The 18,953-nt window shown below is 37.9% G+C and overlaps 1 protein-coding gene across 3 annotated transcripts in view; it reads left to right on the top strand.

The window, feature by feature from the left end:
* Positions 1 to 446: 446 nt before the first annotated feature.
* Positions 447 to 18,953, top strand: part of LOC127933228 (metastasis-associated protein MTA1-like) — a 43,537-nt gene continuing 25,030 nt past the window's right edge. The window contains exons 1-3 of one of the 3 annotated variants that reach the window (XM_052530041.1): positions 447 to 770; positions 14,311 to 14,378; positions 15,380 to 15,473. In XM_052530041.1, coding sequence (XP_052386001.1) covers positions 743 to 770; positions 14,311 to 14,378; positions 15,380 to 15,473 — 190 coding nt within the window. In that variant the 5' untranslated portion in view covers positions 447 to 742. The remainder of the gene's footprint in view (positions 771 to 14,310; positions 14,379 to 15,379; positions 15,474 to 18,953) is intronic. The other 2 variants (XM_052530040.1, XM_052530042.1) reach the window with 2 other exon arrangements.

Here is an 18,953-nt window from a genome sequence, read left to right as displayed (position 1 = left end):
AATGCAAAACGACACGATATGCACCTGGTCTAACCTGAGGAAAAGCTGATCATTGATTTGAACCGCTATGAATGGATTTACACGAATGCAACAAATGCATCAATGCAACTTCCTACCCATGCCCTAGCAACCAGTCACACACCCTACCAACCATATTGCAACACGTCCCAGCCAAATGTCACCATCAGAACATTATTTAGACACAGCAAGGTTTGGACTCTCAGCTCCAACCTTGTGCACCTTTTCACATTTTCTTCAAGTTAATGTTTCTCCACAGAGAGGAAAGTCTTTCTTTGTTCTGTTATACTTCTGTTAAACTCAGTCTGAGAGCAACAGTTGTTTATTTGTTTCATTTCGCCTCTAGTGGGTCCAAAGTAGTACAGCAATAGTTCGTTCGTTTGAAGTAGGCGGGGAAACGCGAGAGATGCTGCCCAAACAGACCCCTTCCCCTCCCTCTCTGCCTCTGGCGCTCTCTCCAGCCTGTGGCCCGAGTCACTGCTCCAGAGTAACGATCCCGCTTTGTTGGGAAGGTGCTCCTAAACACGCGGGTGATTCTGAGCGCGATCGCTCACACCGCTCCGTGGAACGCGGCTGCATAGAAATATGTGCACTGTCTCTTTAAGATCCCTTCACTGGTCCGTTTCGTATTGATCAATCCACCATTTTCCAGCGCGCAGCACTCAGCGGCGGCGGCGGAGAGAGAAAGCCCTACCTGGAGACGCCAGGCAGGACCGGGGCAGTCATGGCAGCCAACATGTACCGGGTCGGAGGTAAGAGATCACGCTTGGTAAAACAAATGTCGTGCCCTTTTGTGTGTGTCGCTCTCGTTCATGCTTTTTCGCAACAAGGCTTAGCAGTTTAAGGTTTGTCCTTCCTCTTTTATGTTTTAAAGTACTGTAGGACTACAGTGAGAGGATGATGATGGTGATAGCGAACAGCGAGATGAAGAGGAACACTCTCGTTTCGGGACTCCGAGGATGTTTTTACTACTAACTGACGCAACATTTATTGCCGTTAGCACGATGTAGCGCGTGCGAGTGTCATTGAGTATTAGTAACAAGCTCAGAAATGTACACAGAAGAGACGCGTTTGAGCTTTTAAAGTTATATTTTGAGCAGCACGCCTTACTTAAGTCACCCTGACGAGTCGGAAACACTGTTTTAAAGGGAGAGGACGGTACAGTGTCAAATCTTTGTCTTGTAATATACTTTTTGTAGATATGGGATGTAATGGATGGAGGGAGAAAGTTTTGGCACATAGACGTGGAGCCAGTAGATTGAGTCCAGTGGTCATGGAGAAGCTTTAGTGTATGAAAGGAGAACAACATTTAGTGAATATGTCAAAGAATTAACTTAATTGAGATGTATATGCTCAAAATAAAGAAGGAAGATGACAGTTATGCACTGCTGTTGTTATAAATCTGGGTCATATTTAAAAGGGGTTCACAATTATCTGTAATTACCTGAATTATCTCTTATGGCTGATGCTAAGGTACCTAGGCTATTTAAAGGAACAGTTCGCCCAAAAAGAAAAAATAAATGTAATTTACTCATCTTCAGGATATTTCGAACCTGTATGACACTTTCGCAGAACACAAAAAGAGATGTTGGGCAGAATGACAGCCTCGGTTGTCCATTCGCTTTCATTGCTTTTTCCATACAGTGAAAATGAATGGTGAGTCTGCCTCGTTTTGTGTTCTGCGGAAGAAACAAAAGTCATACAGGTTTGAATAATCATGAGGGTGAGTATATTATGCCAGAAGTTTCATTTTTGGTTTGTCTGTCCCTTCCAGTGATTGCATTTGGCTCAGGAACTGATTCCCTGTTGGTATCAATTATCCATTAGGATCCCGGCTGTGCTGATTTGGGGAGAATGAATGTGTGCTTACAGTGTCCAATGTGTAATTATTGGTATAATGAGTGTATTGGGCTTCGGGAGCTGATGAACTTGGTCTAACCTGAAGAAAAGCAGATCTTTGCTGAGGAGCAACATGAGTGAATTTACACCAGTTGTGGTTCACAAATCTGTTCGGCAGTTTTCTGCCTGGATGTTTCTGTTTAAACATTTTCCTGATGTGTGAAGTATACTGTATACACTACAGTATTCAGCTGTTTTGTGTTTATAGAATATCTGGATTTGTGTACGTGTTGCATGCAGGCATGCAATATGCATACCACAATGCAATGCACTTGACTTACCTTTTGATTGAACTGGAGTAATATCTGCCAAAAATGACCATCTTTACCATCTCTCAAAGGAATCGTTCAGCCAAAAATGAAAATTATGTAATTATCTGCTCCCCCACGTCATTGTAAACCTATAAGTCTTTTGATGAAGTTGAAAATATTTTTGTCCATCGAAAGTTGGACCATCGAAAGAACCATTGAAAGTTCACAAAACTTTGATGCCTCGATAAGTTCATAAAGACGTTGTAAAAGTAATCCATGTGAATCAAGTGCTTCAATCCAAGTCTTCTGAAGAGACACAATCGCTTTATATGATGAACAGATTTAATTTAGGGTTTTATTTAAATAAAATCATTGATTGATGCTAGGGATGTCAACGATTAATCGATGATCGATTAATTGTCGATAAGAGATGCAATCGATTAAGGCTGTCGATGGTCGGTTAACCGATTCAATGTTGGGCTGCGTGCGGCTCATGCGCACTCAACACGTGCGAGCGGCTGTGAGTGACGGTGACAATATATAAAAGCATCATCATTCATTCACAATGTACAAATTAAGCTTTTAACGTGATTTAAACTTTAAAGTACATTAAAATAGAAACAACATAAAAGTTCTTCAACATTAAATGCAATAGAAATGTAGTTACTAATCATTTCATCAGATAACTGTTTTATATCGTGCGCTTTGCAGGGCTGCGGGACACAGTGACAGGACAGGTAGTCTATTCATTCCTACAACTTGTTAATTCATTCCTACGAATTATTAATGTGGCAATTGTCCATGTTTCATTAATTTTGTTCCCTAAATAACCCATGATTTAAGTGAAATAAGGGAACAAATTAATAAATCGAACGAATTCTTAATTCATGAAATCTTAAATTTCCCTTCCCATGTTTACCACAGTAAGAGATGCGAAAACAGTTATTAAAAGCGAAAGATAATAAAATAAACCTGGGAAATTAGAGGGTTAGACTATGAAGATTTAGGAAAAGAAACAATGCCTAAATATACTGAATTTGTGGAAATTCGTGACCAACCGGCAAACCAGAACAAAGCCGCGTAAATGAAGACTATGGGGTCCAAAAGCATGGTCTAACATTTTCCAGTTAACCTATTATTCCTCTAATAAACAAAGCTTTTATACCACACTTGTCATAATCAGATCTTATCATTTCTAAATAAATAATTGCTGGATTCAAAACAGCGATTAATAGGCGCTGTGACCGACACATTCCTGGAGCATTCAGTTTAAATAGACCGTAGTATACCGGTCCACTCTGCTGTTATGCCAAGGACGTTTTTGCTCATATGAAGAGGATCATCTTTTCCGTCTATATGCGAATGCGTGTTAAGTACAAGCCTAGTTTACATTATAAATAATAGTTTAACATTCAAATACATTGCGAATATGGAAACATTTCGATTTGTGCCGAATGAGACATGAGCAATAACCTCCAAATAAATCTAGCCAAAGCCGCGCTCGCTCATCCTCGTCTGCACGCATGCACTGTCACGATCTAATTTTTAAAAATCTGACATTTTCTAGGACAGAATCCAGCAGGATCAAATTAATGTGAGCAACTGTGTTTTGGTGCAGCAGCGCCGATGTAGTTCACTTAATGTGCAGCGCAGTCACACGCGCTCCGCATTTCGGATAATTTTATACAATAATGTCAGTTGAAAACATTGCAATTGTGCTTTAAAATACAACAACGAGCACCACAAAACCATTTAAAGATGCGCGTTCAGCGTTCTCCGTGTGGGATTGGAAACTGTCAACAAAGTAAAATGACCTCAAAAGTATGGCGCGCTCTCTTCATTTTATCAAATGATCATAATCGCATCTATTCATTTTATAATCCTGCTACTAGCATTTTATTCAGACTAAAACCTCTTTAATTCAAGTGAGAAAGCGTTTTGTGTGTGTGTGTGTGGCTTTTGCACATCCTGTCATACCGCTGACTGCGTGCCTGCAATAGACGCATTTTGCAGTATTATGGTTAACGATTAATCGATTAATTGATCGTTAATTTAAACGACGATCGATCATGGAAATAATCGAAATTTGACATCCCTAATTGATGCACATAGATCACATCAACTCTACTAAAAATGAAACTTGCGTGTCACACAAGGACTGACCTCATTTGGAATGACATGAGGGTGAGTAAATGATGACATAATTTTTATTTTCAGGTGAACTATCCTTTTAGAATGTTCTTATCTTTCTCTGGTTTTAATTTAAACATATTTAAACATTGTCATGTGACAACAGTGTATTATACCATGGTTTGAAATAGTTAGCGTTGAAGAATGCATAAAACAAATGGAGTGTTTGGTCTGCACTACTCCGTATGCAGTGCACTATATTCTAAACAGGTCGCTGTTCTCACTGGATATCCTGTACAGAGATGAATCACAGGTTTGTGAATGCGTTTGTTCAGGACTTTAAGATCATTGCGTAAATATCTGTTACACACTCCTCCCCGTGTTTGCAACATCTTTGGCTGCTGAGGCTGAAAATGGCCCCAGGCACTCCATCCAGCAGAGAGTCTCCAAGGGCCTCCATACCTCTGGCTACTGCATCACCTGATACATATCGACATCTTCTGCGCTCTCTCCATTTCTCTCTTTCTCTCATTGCTCTAGCATGAACCAAAAGAAGCACACTGACCAACCTTGGATTGGAGCGAAGCCAGTTTTGCAGTATTTTACACCTCCGTGTTCAGACCTCTGCTGTGCACCCTACACTTAGCGCAGCCGTACTAATAGCTGATTGCTGAAATGCACCATAACTATCATTTGGATCTCGTTAAAGCAGCCCAGACAGCTTCCCGCATTGAAGCGTTCAGAATTCTCCTGATACCTCCAATGCAATCATCGTTTTCCATTGAGTGGATTTTAGGCTATCGAATTTGGAAGCAGGGCCATAATGGTTAAAACAATGCCCTGTTAGGGGAAAAACAAAGCCTTAGCGTTCCTTGTCTCCTTTGTCCTCCCTCACACTTGATGGAGAAGGTAGTCGGCCTGAATTCTCTCTCATTGAGCTAACGGCTTTTCTCTGGCTCTCTTTTCTTCTCCCAGAAGGGAGGCTTCTCCTAGACTCCGGCATTGAATAAATGTGCCAAGAAAATCAGAGGAAAACAAATTCAGAACAGCCACAGAAATAACGGAAATGGGCTAAGTCACTTTGCGATTGGTGGCGTTGAACTCGAAATGGTTCAGGTTTGAGTGTGGAGCCATTGGGCAGGACACACTTAGCAGAGATATATGTTCTTTGAGAAGCTTTGCAAGGTGTTCGCTATATTTAATATGTGTCTGATCAGTGCGGGCCACAAATCAAGTGGATTTCAGATTTTTCTGTCTGGTACAGTAGCCGTAGCCTACTGTATTACATGGTACATTTTGAAAAAGCATGTTCCCCATCCACCTTATTAGAGAAAGTGCGGTTGCTTTAAAGTTTTGTTCATGTTGAAGTGAGTCTAATAGAATCTTCTGTAAATCACAGGCCATGCATCTGCCTGCAGAACACAGCAGAACACTCGTTGCTGGGGTTTCTGGGATTTGTTTTTTTAAATACTTGAACATTTCTGTTCATAATGAGGGACTTGAATATACCTCTTCTCTGATGAGCATGTTTTTTTGTTTTGCATTTGAAGAAATGTTCAAGTGTGATGTCATAATGAGGATAAAAGCCTCATTAAAATAATTAAATTCTTAAGTTGTTTGGCTCAATCTTTAATTATTGTTTTTTATAGATTTTTTTTGAACATCTGCATTACTGCTTTCTGATATTTGAAACATTTGATATTGTGTGAGAAATCAAAATCATGGAGCCCAGCCAATATGCAGAAGAAAAAAAACCTTAACAGGCAATTGTATTTTAGACAGGCACTTCATGTCTTAGTCTTATGGAGTTTGAGGGCCAAACAGGGAATACAAGTCAGATTTTCCTACTGATTGTAAAATGTTATGGTTTAACTTTTTATTAATTTGAATTTATTTAATTTATATGTTTTATTGTAATTATTAATTGATCATAAATGGTAATTATTGAGAAAAAACTTAAGTTGTAAAATGTATTAAATGTATTAAAGGTGTAAGTTTTTTTTATTATTATATGTGAATTATTCTTGAACATTTTGTAATATATCAATATACCATTTCTTTATTGCTATATGTATGTCAAGGAGCCATCAGGCTTGAAAGATTTCAGTAGAATTGGATGTGCTCATCTTCCAAAAAGTTCTAATCATAACTGATGCTAATCGTTCATTTGAGCATGTGTATTCATAATCAATTCACAGAAGTCCTCTGCCTTCAGCTCAGCACAGCCCACATCGCCAAATGCAGAAAGAATTTCCCAGATTCTTCCCAGGCCTGTGTACAAAACAGGACAACAGGAGGTGTAGTTCTGTCATATTTAAATACAGGTGATGATGGCATTAGAGAAACTGTGAGCTGTCTTTGCCTAGCAGAACATCAGTCGAGGCTGCTCTGAGCACTGCGCAGTCCTGAAGCACCTCCCCAGGAGCAATTATCTCTCTAGTACAGTTGTGTGATTGACAGTTAAAACAGCAACATGATCATTTATTCACCAGTTCCTCAGCTGGCAGAGACTTTTTAATGAGATGAGTGGATTGGAGAAAATGCTCTAAGGATTAGCCAACTAACCAGTTTCTGCCATTACTTTTGTGGTAGCTTCATTTTATGATATTGTGTTTAAATCATTGATTTTTTGTAATTTTTTTTACATTACATTAAATTTTTAACATTTATTTGACCCTTGGTCTATTAGCACAAAAAAATACCTTCAAGTAGTTGCTGTGTGCAATCTAATTCTGGAGTTTTCATTCATTGCTCCAATTTTTTTTTTTTTTGCCTTGACAGCTTTTGCACCTGTGTCGTACTCCATGACTTTACTAAGCTCAATAATTCTGTCCTAATGACTGTGACGATGATACATTTTAGGTTTCTAATTGTCACTTTGCACCGGGATGTTCCACCAATGGTGAAATCTAATTGGTCCAAATAATGCCAGTCCAAATGGGTCCAATTTACTTTCTACTGCACATTCCTAGTCATGTTATTTCAAAGAAAAATTTTTTTGCTTTTAAATTAACTTTACTTTTTGGCCGTTGTCAGCTTTTTGGGTTATTGGTTGTTGTTAACCAAATAGCTGTTTTGGCATTGTTTTAGTCTACAGTTGTACAGTTTAAAATCTTGCCAATTTTATCTCCGTGATTCAATTCCTTTTAATTAAATAAAGAAGATGATATCAGTAGTATTGGCCAAAATAATTGTATAAATAAGCTTTGAGGCTCCATACTGAACCTTTGGAATTCAACCTTTGAAAAAACACATCACAAAGTTGATGCTGATTGTATCTCCAGCTTTTTCAGGTCTGGCTTCTTTGTCATTTACCCATGAATAAAGTATCAGAATCAAGCATTTTATTTCTCTTTGAATATCCCTTGTAAGTGAACCGTAGTGAATGCGATCTGATGTTGGCTGGAATCAACAAATATAATGTATGCTGTGATTTTTGTCGCTTCATGCAGCTTTTTTGCTTTTAGTGTGGATATAAAAATGGCTTGCTACTGAATACTTGTCACATTGTGGACGTTGTGTCAGGATCTTTGTGTACAGTATATGTAGGTGGGACAATTACAGACCCTGCAATTTAACACAAAAGCCTGGTTCTCCTTCCATTAGAATAGTCTGGTCTAAACAACCACAGAGACGTATAAACACAAACATCACTGCAGAAATGCATAGCTCTTATAGTCTGGTGACTAGTCAAACGCTTAAAAAAAGTGATATCGCTTTTATACAGAAAATTTACTGGTACTTGTCCCGTTCTTTTTTTTCTGTAGTTTAGAGCTATCTCAAATGATGGTGGACAACATGATCACCATGTTTTACAAATAGTCTCATGCAACTTCAGTGCTGAAATGATTTAATCTCAGAATTTATAAATAAAATAGAAAATGTGTAAATTTTTAGACTTTAGGAAATAAATGAATACTTTTTTTTTTTATTAGGATGCATTAAATTAATCAGAAGTCCATGGATTAAAATTGTCTGTTGCTATGGTGGATCTCTGTTAACTAGATTGCAGAGAGGCCATGAGCTTGGCGCAGGTCAGGGTCAGAAATTAACAGGGGCTTAGTGCAGAAATGCAACTAAAATGAACATAAATGCCCCCCAAAATGAAGTACAGGGGCAACAATTGCCCCTTGAACAATTAAACTAATTTGTATCTGACTGTCATGATTAAAGAGAAATTTGAAAATTAATGAAAAGTGTCAATTGCGGCATTACATTTAGATTTGTTCACAATATGGCAATAGAAAAGCTGTTTTATTCAAACATCAAAAACAAAAAACTTTTGAAACCGTTATAATGTTATAAAATATCTCCATTTCAAATAAATGCTGTTCTTTTAATCAAAGAATCCTGAAGTGATTCATGGTTTCCACAAAACTCTTAAACAGTACATGCATTTTCAACACTGATAATAAGTTGTGGGTGGGATGGGTGGGAAATTGGTAATTGATAAATATATTGCTGTAGGTATGTATTAAAGGGAAAACAAGATAAATCATTCTTTATAATTTTATTAGGGTGGTAATAATAATAATAATAATAATAAAAAAACATGACTCCTTACGCATCCATAACTCGATCAGTGCAATAACGATCTGGTTTGCAGAAGTCACAATTTTCGTAATGTCATTATAGCAGTTTATTTAAAAATAAAGCACTTCCTTGTGCTAAGTAGGCCTGCCCTCTACTAAAGATTTTTCTAGTCAACTAGTCGCACGTTGTATTAAATTGAATAATATATTAACCATACTTTAATATATAGGCAGGAGTATTTGGCTAGAGCCTATTCCGTGCTCAAGCTCACACATAAAGCAATTGCCTCAAAGCACGAGCAAAGTGATTATGAACGTGTCGGGGGGGAGAAGACATTTCAATTATTAATAAACTAGTGCTTAGTGAGTCAGTGTCGGGTGCAAAGATGAGGTTGCCGAATGCCGATGCTGGCTCACCATCTCCACATGGACGTGCCCTTAATAGAAATAAACCTTTTTATATGGACTACAATTTTAAAGAATATTACAAAATCGAGTAGATGGGTTTTAGTGTTGTCACGGTACCAAAATTTCAGTATTCGGTACCGATACCAGTGAAAATCCACGGTTCTCTGTACCAATTTCGGTACCAGAGCAAAACACAAAAATATGCTGAAGGAAAAAAAAAAAAAACTTTGACTAAAAATAAAACCAATGCCATTCTTTACAATTGTGTTTAAAGTTTTTCTACAAGTAATAGAATTATGAAAAACAGTAAACAAGTTTCACCCAAATTTAATTTGTCTTTTAATTAATGAAATTTAAACACATTTAATTTTTTGTAAATAAAGGGGATTTGCTATTAAAGATAAAATATGGAAGAAATATTGTGCGATTTTTATTTCTTTAAGAACTTTTATTAATTTTCAACAGTAGTAGCAGTATCACATATATTCTACTGAATAATAGTAATATTTCTAGCACAATACCTTTATGTAAAAATGAACTTATTTTGACGGGGTGCCGTGAATACCTTTAAACTGACACTGGTTTTACTCAAATGAAACGATAAAATGCTTGTGAAGTGACTCAGAACAGTTCTGGTGATGTTGTTAATGAATTTATGTCCTCATTGAGACAGCAGATGCTGAAATTACTGCAAGCGTCACGCGCTTCGGTCTATGTGGTAAACGAACCATTAATTCACAGTTCACACAGAGCAAAACACAAAAATATGCAGGATTCAGATTTCAACCAACTTTTGCGGCTTAACATTTACAGATCCTGCTCCATATGATTCCATAGATTTGATTTGATTAATTTATGCTAACTTTGACAAAATCCATTACTGTCCATATTAAAATATAAGTTTCTTTGTCATGACTGGATTTTGAGATTCCGTCCGCGTTTTCAGCTTCGCGGAAATCATAGCGCTGTATGCGTCAAGAACCAGGTTGACCGGGTCCTCTGTCCCATGGGTACTAAAAGAAACCTGGTACTGTGACATTTTCTTTTTTTTTTTGGTGCGGGTCTTTTGACCACACTATTTTATTATTCATATAAAATAATAATAATAATAACCTGTTTTGGTTATATTAACTATTAATTGGAGGTCTCAAGACTGCGACTGACTAAATTTTGTGAGCTTTCGCACTGCCATAACCACTGTGTTGTTCAACGCATACAAGCTGGCATTTCTGTTGCATATGTGAAACATCGAAGGACAACTCTTTTGAACTGTGCAGCGTTTGAGTGTAGAGCCTGGGTTATACTCACCACGTCAGTAGGAGCTCCAAAGTGCGCTCCGCAAAAATGAAGTGAATTTTGATGGTTTTCAGGCCAAAGTCAAATTATGCCACTGTGTGACACTGAAGACTGGAGTAATGATGCTGAAAATTCAACTTTGTCATTTAAAGAAATAAATACAATTGTAATTTATATATATAATAATGTTTTATACAAATAAATGCATTCTTGGTGAGCAAAAAAAACACACACAAAAAAAAGCAATAACATACCAACCCCAAATATCAAGTTCACTAATATCGGACCAGTCCCTACTATATAAAGCGAATCATTTAGAGTATAATATGATCTTTGTCTTTTGATTTTTTTTTTTTTTTGTATTCCGGCCCACCACAGTTTTCTCCTCGTGGTTCCGTGTTGTTGGAGAAGGTGTTGTATAACCTGAATCCCTGAGCTGGAGGCAGTGAGCAGGAATAAACTAAGAGCTGCACTAATGCTCTGTGTATGTGTTTGGAGCATAAGCTTGAATTAACTGGTATTGCCATAGTAACGGATGTCTCCTGGGTCCCAGTCTGATTGTCCTAAGACGGGGATTGAATGGCCTCTGTGCACTCCCAGGACCTGTGCAGGCTGGGGTCTCTGCAGCAGCTGGGCCACGGAGAGGCCAACTCTGGGCAGCCCACACTTCCTGAAGTCCAGCCTGATTGCCTCGATCTAATGAAGTCAACAAGTTTAGGCAAATATTTTTAATAAAAATATATTACATTTTGAGAGTGTTCATCCACGCAAAGACATTTCTCTCTCTCTTTTTTTTTTTTAAATGACTGTTGGCTTGTTTGTTGTATCTCTCGCTCTTTGCCTGTCTCTCTCTTTACTCAACTTCCTCTGGCCTGGTTAGACTCCCTGCACTTGACTCTCTCCCTCTCTCGCTTTCTGTCTGTCTTTCTTTCACCCTCAGTCTCAGTAAGGCTCGGTAACATGCACGGATTGGATCACAGGAAATTTGACTGCACTGTGATGTCACAGGCTTGTCGCGTGCTGATTGGTGGGGGGATGGAGGCACAGCAATCGCTGTGGGCACAGGCAGGAGGCTTGGCAGAAGCTGTGCGACATGGTGGTGATGCCCCCAGGTCTTCTGCGAGCTCCTCTTGGTTCTCTACCAGGTCCTGTGTGAGGTTCTGTCTCCCTGTTGGGTTTTTCTCTGAACCGGGAGGCCTCTGGTAGAACTTGCACTCTTTTAATAAGCATCAAAGAGGTGTGGTCCTAGTCTTACATGCATTCACACTGATAGATACAGTCAGACGCACATGGCTGAATAAATCTCAGATGGAGTGGAAGATTCAGGACTGTGAATGTCAGGGGTTCACAACCTTGTTTTGTCATCAACCATTTTTTTTTTTGGTTCCAAAGTTCTCGAGATCCCAATATCCCAGTCATATCGCCAAATTAAGCTGTACACTGGATCTCGCAGGCAGCCAATGACAATCACAAGAATAACAATCCATTTACTATGCAATCAATACATTTATGCTTTATTGCTTGTAGCTGTCCTTGTAAGTGAAAGTGTGGATCTGATCTAAACTATTTCTGTAGACAACAGAATATGATGATCCCCTTTTAAGAGACCTCTCTTCCTTAAATATATAAGTATATATCCGTAAAATAGAATAATATAGTTAGAAACTAGAGTGAAAAGGGGAACAAAATTTTCCTCAAAATTTTCCACAGATCCCCTTGCACTCTAAAATCCCAGTTTGAAGACCCGTAAAGGTAATTTAGATCAATTCTTGGTCATCGTGCAAAAAACTTCTGCTGAATCTTACGTTGCTCAAGTTGCTGCATTTTTAGGACTCTTGGTTATTGATGCTATATATTAACCAATTTTCTTTTATTTCCATGAAGGCCTGTGTTAAATGGAACATTTCAATTGCAACAGAATCTACAAATTTTATATAACACACATTTTTTAATATGTTTTTCAATTGCATTGTCTCTTTGATCAATTTACTGCAATGTTGCTGAATAACATAATTATGTTCTTTCAACCTTTTGAACGGTAGTGCAATTTAATAAGTGTAATCTAAACTCAAAATTTTTTATGTAGTATTATAATCTACTTCATATAGAGGTTTTAACATTTGTAAAACTTTGAATAATATTTTGAGACAGTACAACTGTTTAAAGGGGATAGTTCACCCAAAAATTTTCATCTTTTACACATCCTCATGTTCCAAACCTGTATGCATTTCTTTCTTCTGCTGAACAGTTCAAAAATATATTGAAAAATGCTGGTAACTAAACTGTTTCGCTTCCCATTGACTTCCATTGTATAGACCTAAAATATAATGGAAGTCGCTGAGAACCGAAACAGTTTGGTTGACAACAAGATCTTGTTTTGTGTTCAGCAGAAGAAAGAAAAGCATACAGGTTTGGAATGAATTATTGCCCTTTAAATTCTCAAGAAAATTATACATTTTGATGTATTAGTAAACCGACTTCTCTCTGAAACAGGAACTGTTGGCTCACATGGCTGTGCTACCAAACACTGAATTTGCAAGCGTGTTTTTGCCAGACTTGATGTTCTGTTCCCCTCACCCCCCCCCCCAAACCATGGGATTACTGTGGTAGCGTGTGTGTATGTGTATGCCGTCTGCTGTACACGGGGTGTAATCTGCCAGAGGTCCTGGCACACACAGGGTTAAGACCAGGCACCCCACCAAGCCTGAGGCCTGCGGGGGACGTCCCACAGAGCTGTAAGCCTGCACAGAGCCCACACGCCCTGGAGCAGGGCCAACAGCACACGCACAGAACACGAACCACACAAATACATCGGGAAAGTAGGGTTAACACGAGAAAGACAGAACTGAGAGAATTGGTAGGAGGGTCAATGGCTAAACTGGCTCTATGATAATAAAAGATTTTAAAAATCTATATATCTTAGAAATGTTATAGAAAATGTTTTAGCCGAATCACTTTAAAGGTATCATGTTTTCCTCATGCCTTGAATACATATGAGTGCAAATCTAACATTTATAAAACATATGTCAAATTCTCAAAAAAAATTCAAGAGGCTTTTTGACTTTGAAACACAGTCATGACATTCTGCAGGGGTGGTCTCTGACAGTTTCCTGTGTTTTTTTTTTTTTTGTCTTTCTGCATGTTGGTCGCAACACGACCTTGATTGTGGTAGACAATGTTTTTCAAACAATACTTGGCTTTCTTTTCAAGAATTGCATTTCTTTCTTTCGTTATTACACCCCTGACACTTTGCTAATGAGTTTTTTGAGTTTCGTTTTGAAACTCGAAATGAATTGAATTCCAAAGTAGAGTGGTTTACATGCCATGATAAAAGAGCTTTATTAAAATTGTGTAGTTGAATTGTATTCCTTCTTCATTCATCTATTTTTGAATGTCTATTTTAACAATAGAGACAAAAAAGTGTCATGTCTGTCTTGTTTGGTTTTAATGTTGTGTTTTTCCTGTGATCGTCCTGACATGGCATGTTATTTGGTGTCAGTCAAAAGTCGATGTTGAAGGTTATCTATGAGGTTGAGTTACAAACGCCATAGCTTTTCACAGTGTCAACGCCGTTGCTTTCAAATGTGTTGTTGTTGGGGAACTCGCCAAAAGGCAGCATCGCTCCTGTCATGTATCCCGGTGGAGAATGCTCTGTTTAGTCTCTGAAACAGTCCGGTAAGCCCCAGCAGGTGTGGGAGCGAGACAGGAGATGCTGCTTGTCGCTGACAGACTGTAGGTGTGTGAACACTGACGGTTGTTTCTTTTTCTCCGCACAGATTATGTGTACTTCGAAAACTCCTCCAGTAACCCACTGCTGATCAGGCGAATAGAGGAACTCAACAAGGTAAGTGACGAATGAGTGTGTGTGTGTGTGTGTGTGTGTGTGTGTGTGTGTGTGTGTGTGTGTGTGTGTGTGTGTGTTACCAAAAGCCAGTCGAACACTGCAAGATTGAAGCTGGTCACCCTTTAATGCTTTAAGTCTAAAACAAAAAGCCTGGACTGTACCAAAGCCACATTATTCTGTTAGTATGCTAGTACACTTGTGAGCAAATAGCAACGCAATTGCAAGAGAGTGGAAAAATGTTTGTCATGAAAGAGAAGAAAGACTGGGGCTTTCAGACATCAAAATGAGTAGAAAAGGAAAAAGTAAGTTATCATAGAAGTGGTCCGTACAGTTTGTGTGCTATATTCTAAATATTCTGAAGCCATTTGAGTTTTATTTTTGTTAACTAAAACTAAACTATCACTTTCATTAATTTAAAGGAGAAATCAAATCTAATCAAATTTAAATATTAGATTATTATTATAATTATATTTAAAAAAACATAAATTCATACTAGAAATGTTGTTTTGATAAGCTGAAAAAAAAAATGAAATTAAATATAAAAATAACATTGATAAAACGTCAATTAAGTTCTTTTATGGTAGTTTTTGCCGTTTTCGAAACTTGAGAGGTCCGAGTCCTCATTCACTTTTATTTGATTGAAATAAGTGGCCAGAATGTTCTTTCAGATTTCCCCTTTTGTGATCCCTTTTAATATGCAAAGGGCGACAAGCTTCGGTATTGTAGTGAGTGTTTGGCAAAACCCCGCACCTAAATGACTGATCTTTTTTCTTACAGTTGTTCACACTTTTAAGCCTTTAGCATCCTCTAACGTCACACTGCACCCCCACTGTCTGCCCTCCTCATCCTCTCTTCATCACAAGACCCTCTCAAATCAGCCAGGAAGTGCAGAGGTGTTTAGGTCACGGTTATGATTTGATCCTCAATTTGCATATTGAGGCTTCCCCAGGAGCTGATAGGTCTAGAAGCTGTTGCTGTGACAACTCTATTTCCGTTTGCAGACGGCGAATGGGAATGTGGAGGCCAAAGTGGTGTGTTTCTACCGACGCAGAGACATCTCTACAACGCTCATCACCCTCGCTGATAAACATGCACGTGAGTAGCGGTCAAACACTACTTTACCCACAATGCTTTGAGCTGAAATGTAGGAAGAGATAGGGCAGTGCAATAAACCATAAATCGAGAAATGTATGTTGGTGACGATGATAAACACCGTTTCCTCAATATGGATTAATCTAACAGCTTATCACACAGCAGAAGTAAAGGCAACAATAGCTTGTCAGTGCATGTTGTCTAACAAAATGAAGTCTGCTTGTTCTGCCTGTGTCTGAGAATGAAAGGTGTGGTTTCGTATACTACACAAACTCACACTTGAAGCTTGCGGTGTTTTCTGCATCTGCTGTCTTAATATAGGAGTTCACATGAGCTTGATCTCCAGAGATGTTTTTAGAGTCACTTCACAAGCTTTTCATTATTTCATTTGAGAAAAACCACTGTCGAAAAAAAAACACACACAAACTGAAAGATTTTCATGACAAACCGCTGAAATAAGTATTTGGTTTTACGTCAAGAAAGTATGACAGATATAATTTACTATTGCATACTAAATGTACTTCTCAAGGTAATAGTAATGTTATTTTATTACATATATTATATAATCAAGAAATTATTTTTTAATCTGTTTTCATTTATACAGATCTTTTGAGCGGCATCTTATTTGACAAAAAAAGAAAAAAAAATGCAGGTTCATTGTAAACTACCTTAGTTTTTATCTTATTAATTTCATTAGACTCAATTTCTGATGATGAATTTGTATTCAATCGTAACAGAATTCTAAAAAAAATAAAACATCAAAGGATGAATTGTTCACAATAAGATCTATAAAATGCATTTACAAAATAGAGTGGGTTTTCATTTCATGCCGACTTGAACATTTAACTATTCTACTGAAATTGAATTATTCATTGGAAGTTTTTAGGGATGCACCGAAATGAAATTCTTGGCCGAAGCCGAATAATAATGAAATGCTTGGCCGAAGGCCGAATACCGAACGCAGTGTTTCGCATTTTTTCCATTTATTTTGCCAATCTGTCACCTTTTTCAGTCCTTCTGAGTTTGCAGGTATGGACATGAGATGCAGCACTAAACAGTATCTCACTGTTGGTGCGTGTGCATGGAGCAGACAAGTACCTGCAGAATAGTTGGAAATTTTATTGCAGTTTTCTGACAGTTGCTCATTTCAAAACGAACAATGTCTTCAAGATAATGAAATGGTTGAAACCCAGTGTAGGCCTACTATTTTACTACACTGAAAATAGTTAAATTTTCACAAAATACATATAAAATATAGGTAGTAACACTTTACAATGTTTGTTAACATTATTGCATTAACTAACAATGAGCAATACATTTGTTATGGTATTTATTAATCTTCGTTAATGTAAGATAATAAAAAAAATATTTAGTTCATGTTAGTATAAGTGCATTAACAATATTAACAAATAGGCCTACCACTTTTGATACTTTTTAATTCAGAAATTACAAATGTGATACTTTATTTTAATACTGTATTAGTAAATGTTAACATTAAGATTAATAAATGCTTTTAATAAGGGTTTTTCATTGTTAATGTTAAAAATAGAAACTACTTATAAAGTGTTACCATAATCCAAAATATAAATAAAATCTTAAATTAATTTCCCATACAAGGAGCCTACCTGCGTGCCATCTGCACCAGTTCGGGAAAGCGGCCTTGATTGGTCCTCCAAAATTCGAGAGGGTTATTGCTCGTGGGGATGGGGACTTCTGAGAGATACCCATCTACAGTGTTGAGAAAGTTCACTTTCTACATGAACTAGTTCAAAGTTCAATTCACAAATTTTAAAATGAACTAGTTCAGTTCATAGTTCAAACTACAAAATTGAGTTCATAGTTCTTTTTTTCCATATGTTGCTGCAAGCTATTATTTTTTCACAATTATTGCCACAGCCCATATAGAAACACAGACAGCAATTATTTTATCAGTTTTAACAATGAAGCTATGCGTCAGATTTCATCTTCATGTCATATCCAATTTTGAATCCTTATCCAACCAGGGTTTACATTAGCATTGAGGGGACAGCACTTCCCCCTTGTTGCTTTAATGTTTTGTCTCCCAATCTCACCGACCTTTTCATAAACATCATAAAATTCTTTTAAATGATCATACGCCTTCTTGCTACTTGCTGCTGTCGCCTTTTTTCTTTTCTTTGTTTTTTTTTTTTGATGACGCGTCACGCATGCGGCGGACGGCGGTGCGACACTAGTGGCTGGTGTTGCCAGATTGGGCGTTTTTTCGCTACATATTAAGACCCGTTTACGGTGTGTTTTAGCCGGGTTTTCGCCTGGAAAGCTCTATAGAAATCTGGCACCCTATTGAACGAAGTTAACCTGAGAGAGCGTGCCGTTCACAGACACCAGAATGAACAAGTTGACAGTAACGTTCATCAGGCATTAATACAGCACGTTCAGTTCACGTTCGCCCAAAATATGAACGAGTTCATTCATGAACTATCGTTCAATGAACGCGTTCAGGCACAACACTGCCCATCTAACTGTTGAGCGGTCGAGCTTGTCCTCTGTCTTGTAAATGGGTTATTCTCTTGGAGGATCTCATCGAACATGTCAGACAGCGAGACTGTGCGCGGCTCATCTGTAGTACGAGCCCGTTTACTCTCTGCTCTCTGTTTTCATCTACTGCGCTGTGCATCACCTGACCATCTCCATCACCTAGCGGCTTTCCCAAATCCAGAACAATGTCTGCAAACGGCCGTTTTTGTCTCTTTATCTGACACTTTTTAAAGTGCTTCCACACTGCTGACAAGTTTGCTGCATAAAGCGCGCGCCTCTCACTCTACGCGGGTTATTTGATTGCGTCATTAAAAACGTCATTGTTCGGCAAAATTTATTCGGCCTTTTTACTTATTCGGCCGAACACCGAAAGTGTTTTTTTGGCTATTTTTGGCCGAATAATTTCGGTTGCCGAACATTCGGTGCATCCCTAGAAGTTTTGTTTGTGCCTTGCTGTCTACTACCTACATAAACAGCAACCCTCTACGGATACATCATAACTGAAATGGAACCTCATAACTTCAAATGTGATGTTGGATAAAATATATATATTTTTTTAACCAAATTATTAGGCAGGATGATTCTCTTGCTCAATTTTTTGGGCCTTTGTGTTGGGAGTGTTTCTAGGCAGCTGTCTTCCAGTTTGTTTGTAGTCCACAATGGCCACCCACAATCAGCTCACTGAACCTGAAATTTGTTTCCGGAGACATCTGCCTGGCGTCTGTTATCATACAGAGCTAGAATAAAGTCAGTTTATCCCAAGTGAACGTTCATTATATTTCAGAAGTTTGTTCTAGAATGCATCTCTTTTCAGTATTCAGTTTTGGGCACCTTGTAGTTAAATATACATTTGCTTCTTTAAAAACATGAATTACCATTCCCACACATTTTAATTTTGTATTACAAGTTTCTGAGTGGAACCAAATATACATTGGAAAGTAATAGTTGGGGTTTGATTTGATCCAT

Source organism: Carassius gibelio, chromosome A17 (assembly GCF_023724105.1).
Source record: "Carassius gibelio isolate Cgi1373 ecotype wild population from Czech Republic chromosome A17, carGib1.2-hapl.c, whole genome shotgun sequence".
Classification (NCBI taxonomy): domain Eukaryota; kingdom Metazoa; phylum Chordata; class Actinopteri; order Cypriniformes; family Cyprinidae; genus Carassius; species Carassius gibelio.
Note: the sequence above shows the minus strand (reverse complement) of the source record. Positions and strands in the feature narration are given on the sequence as shown.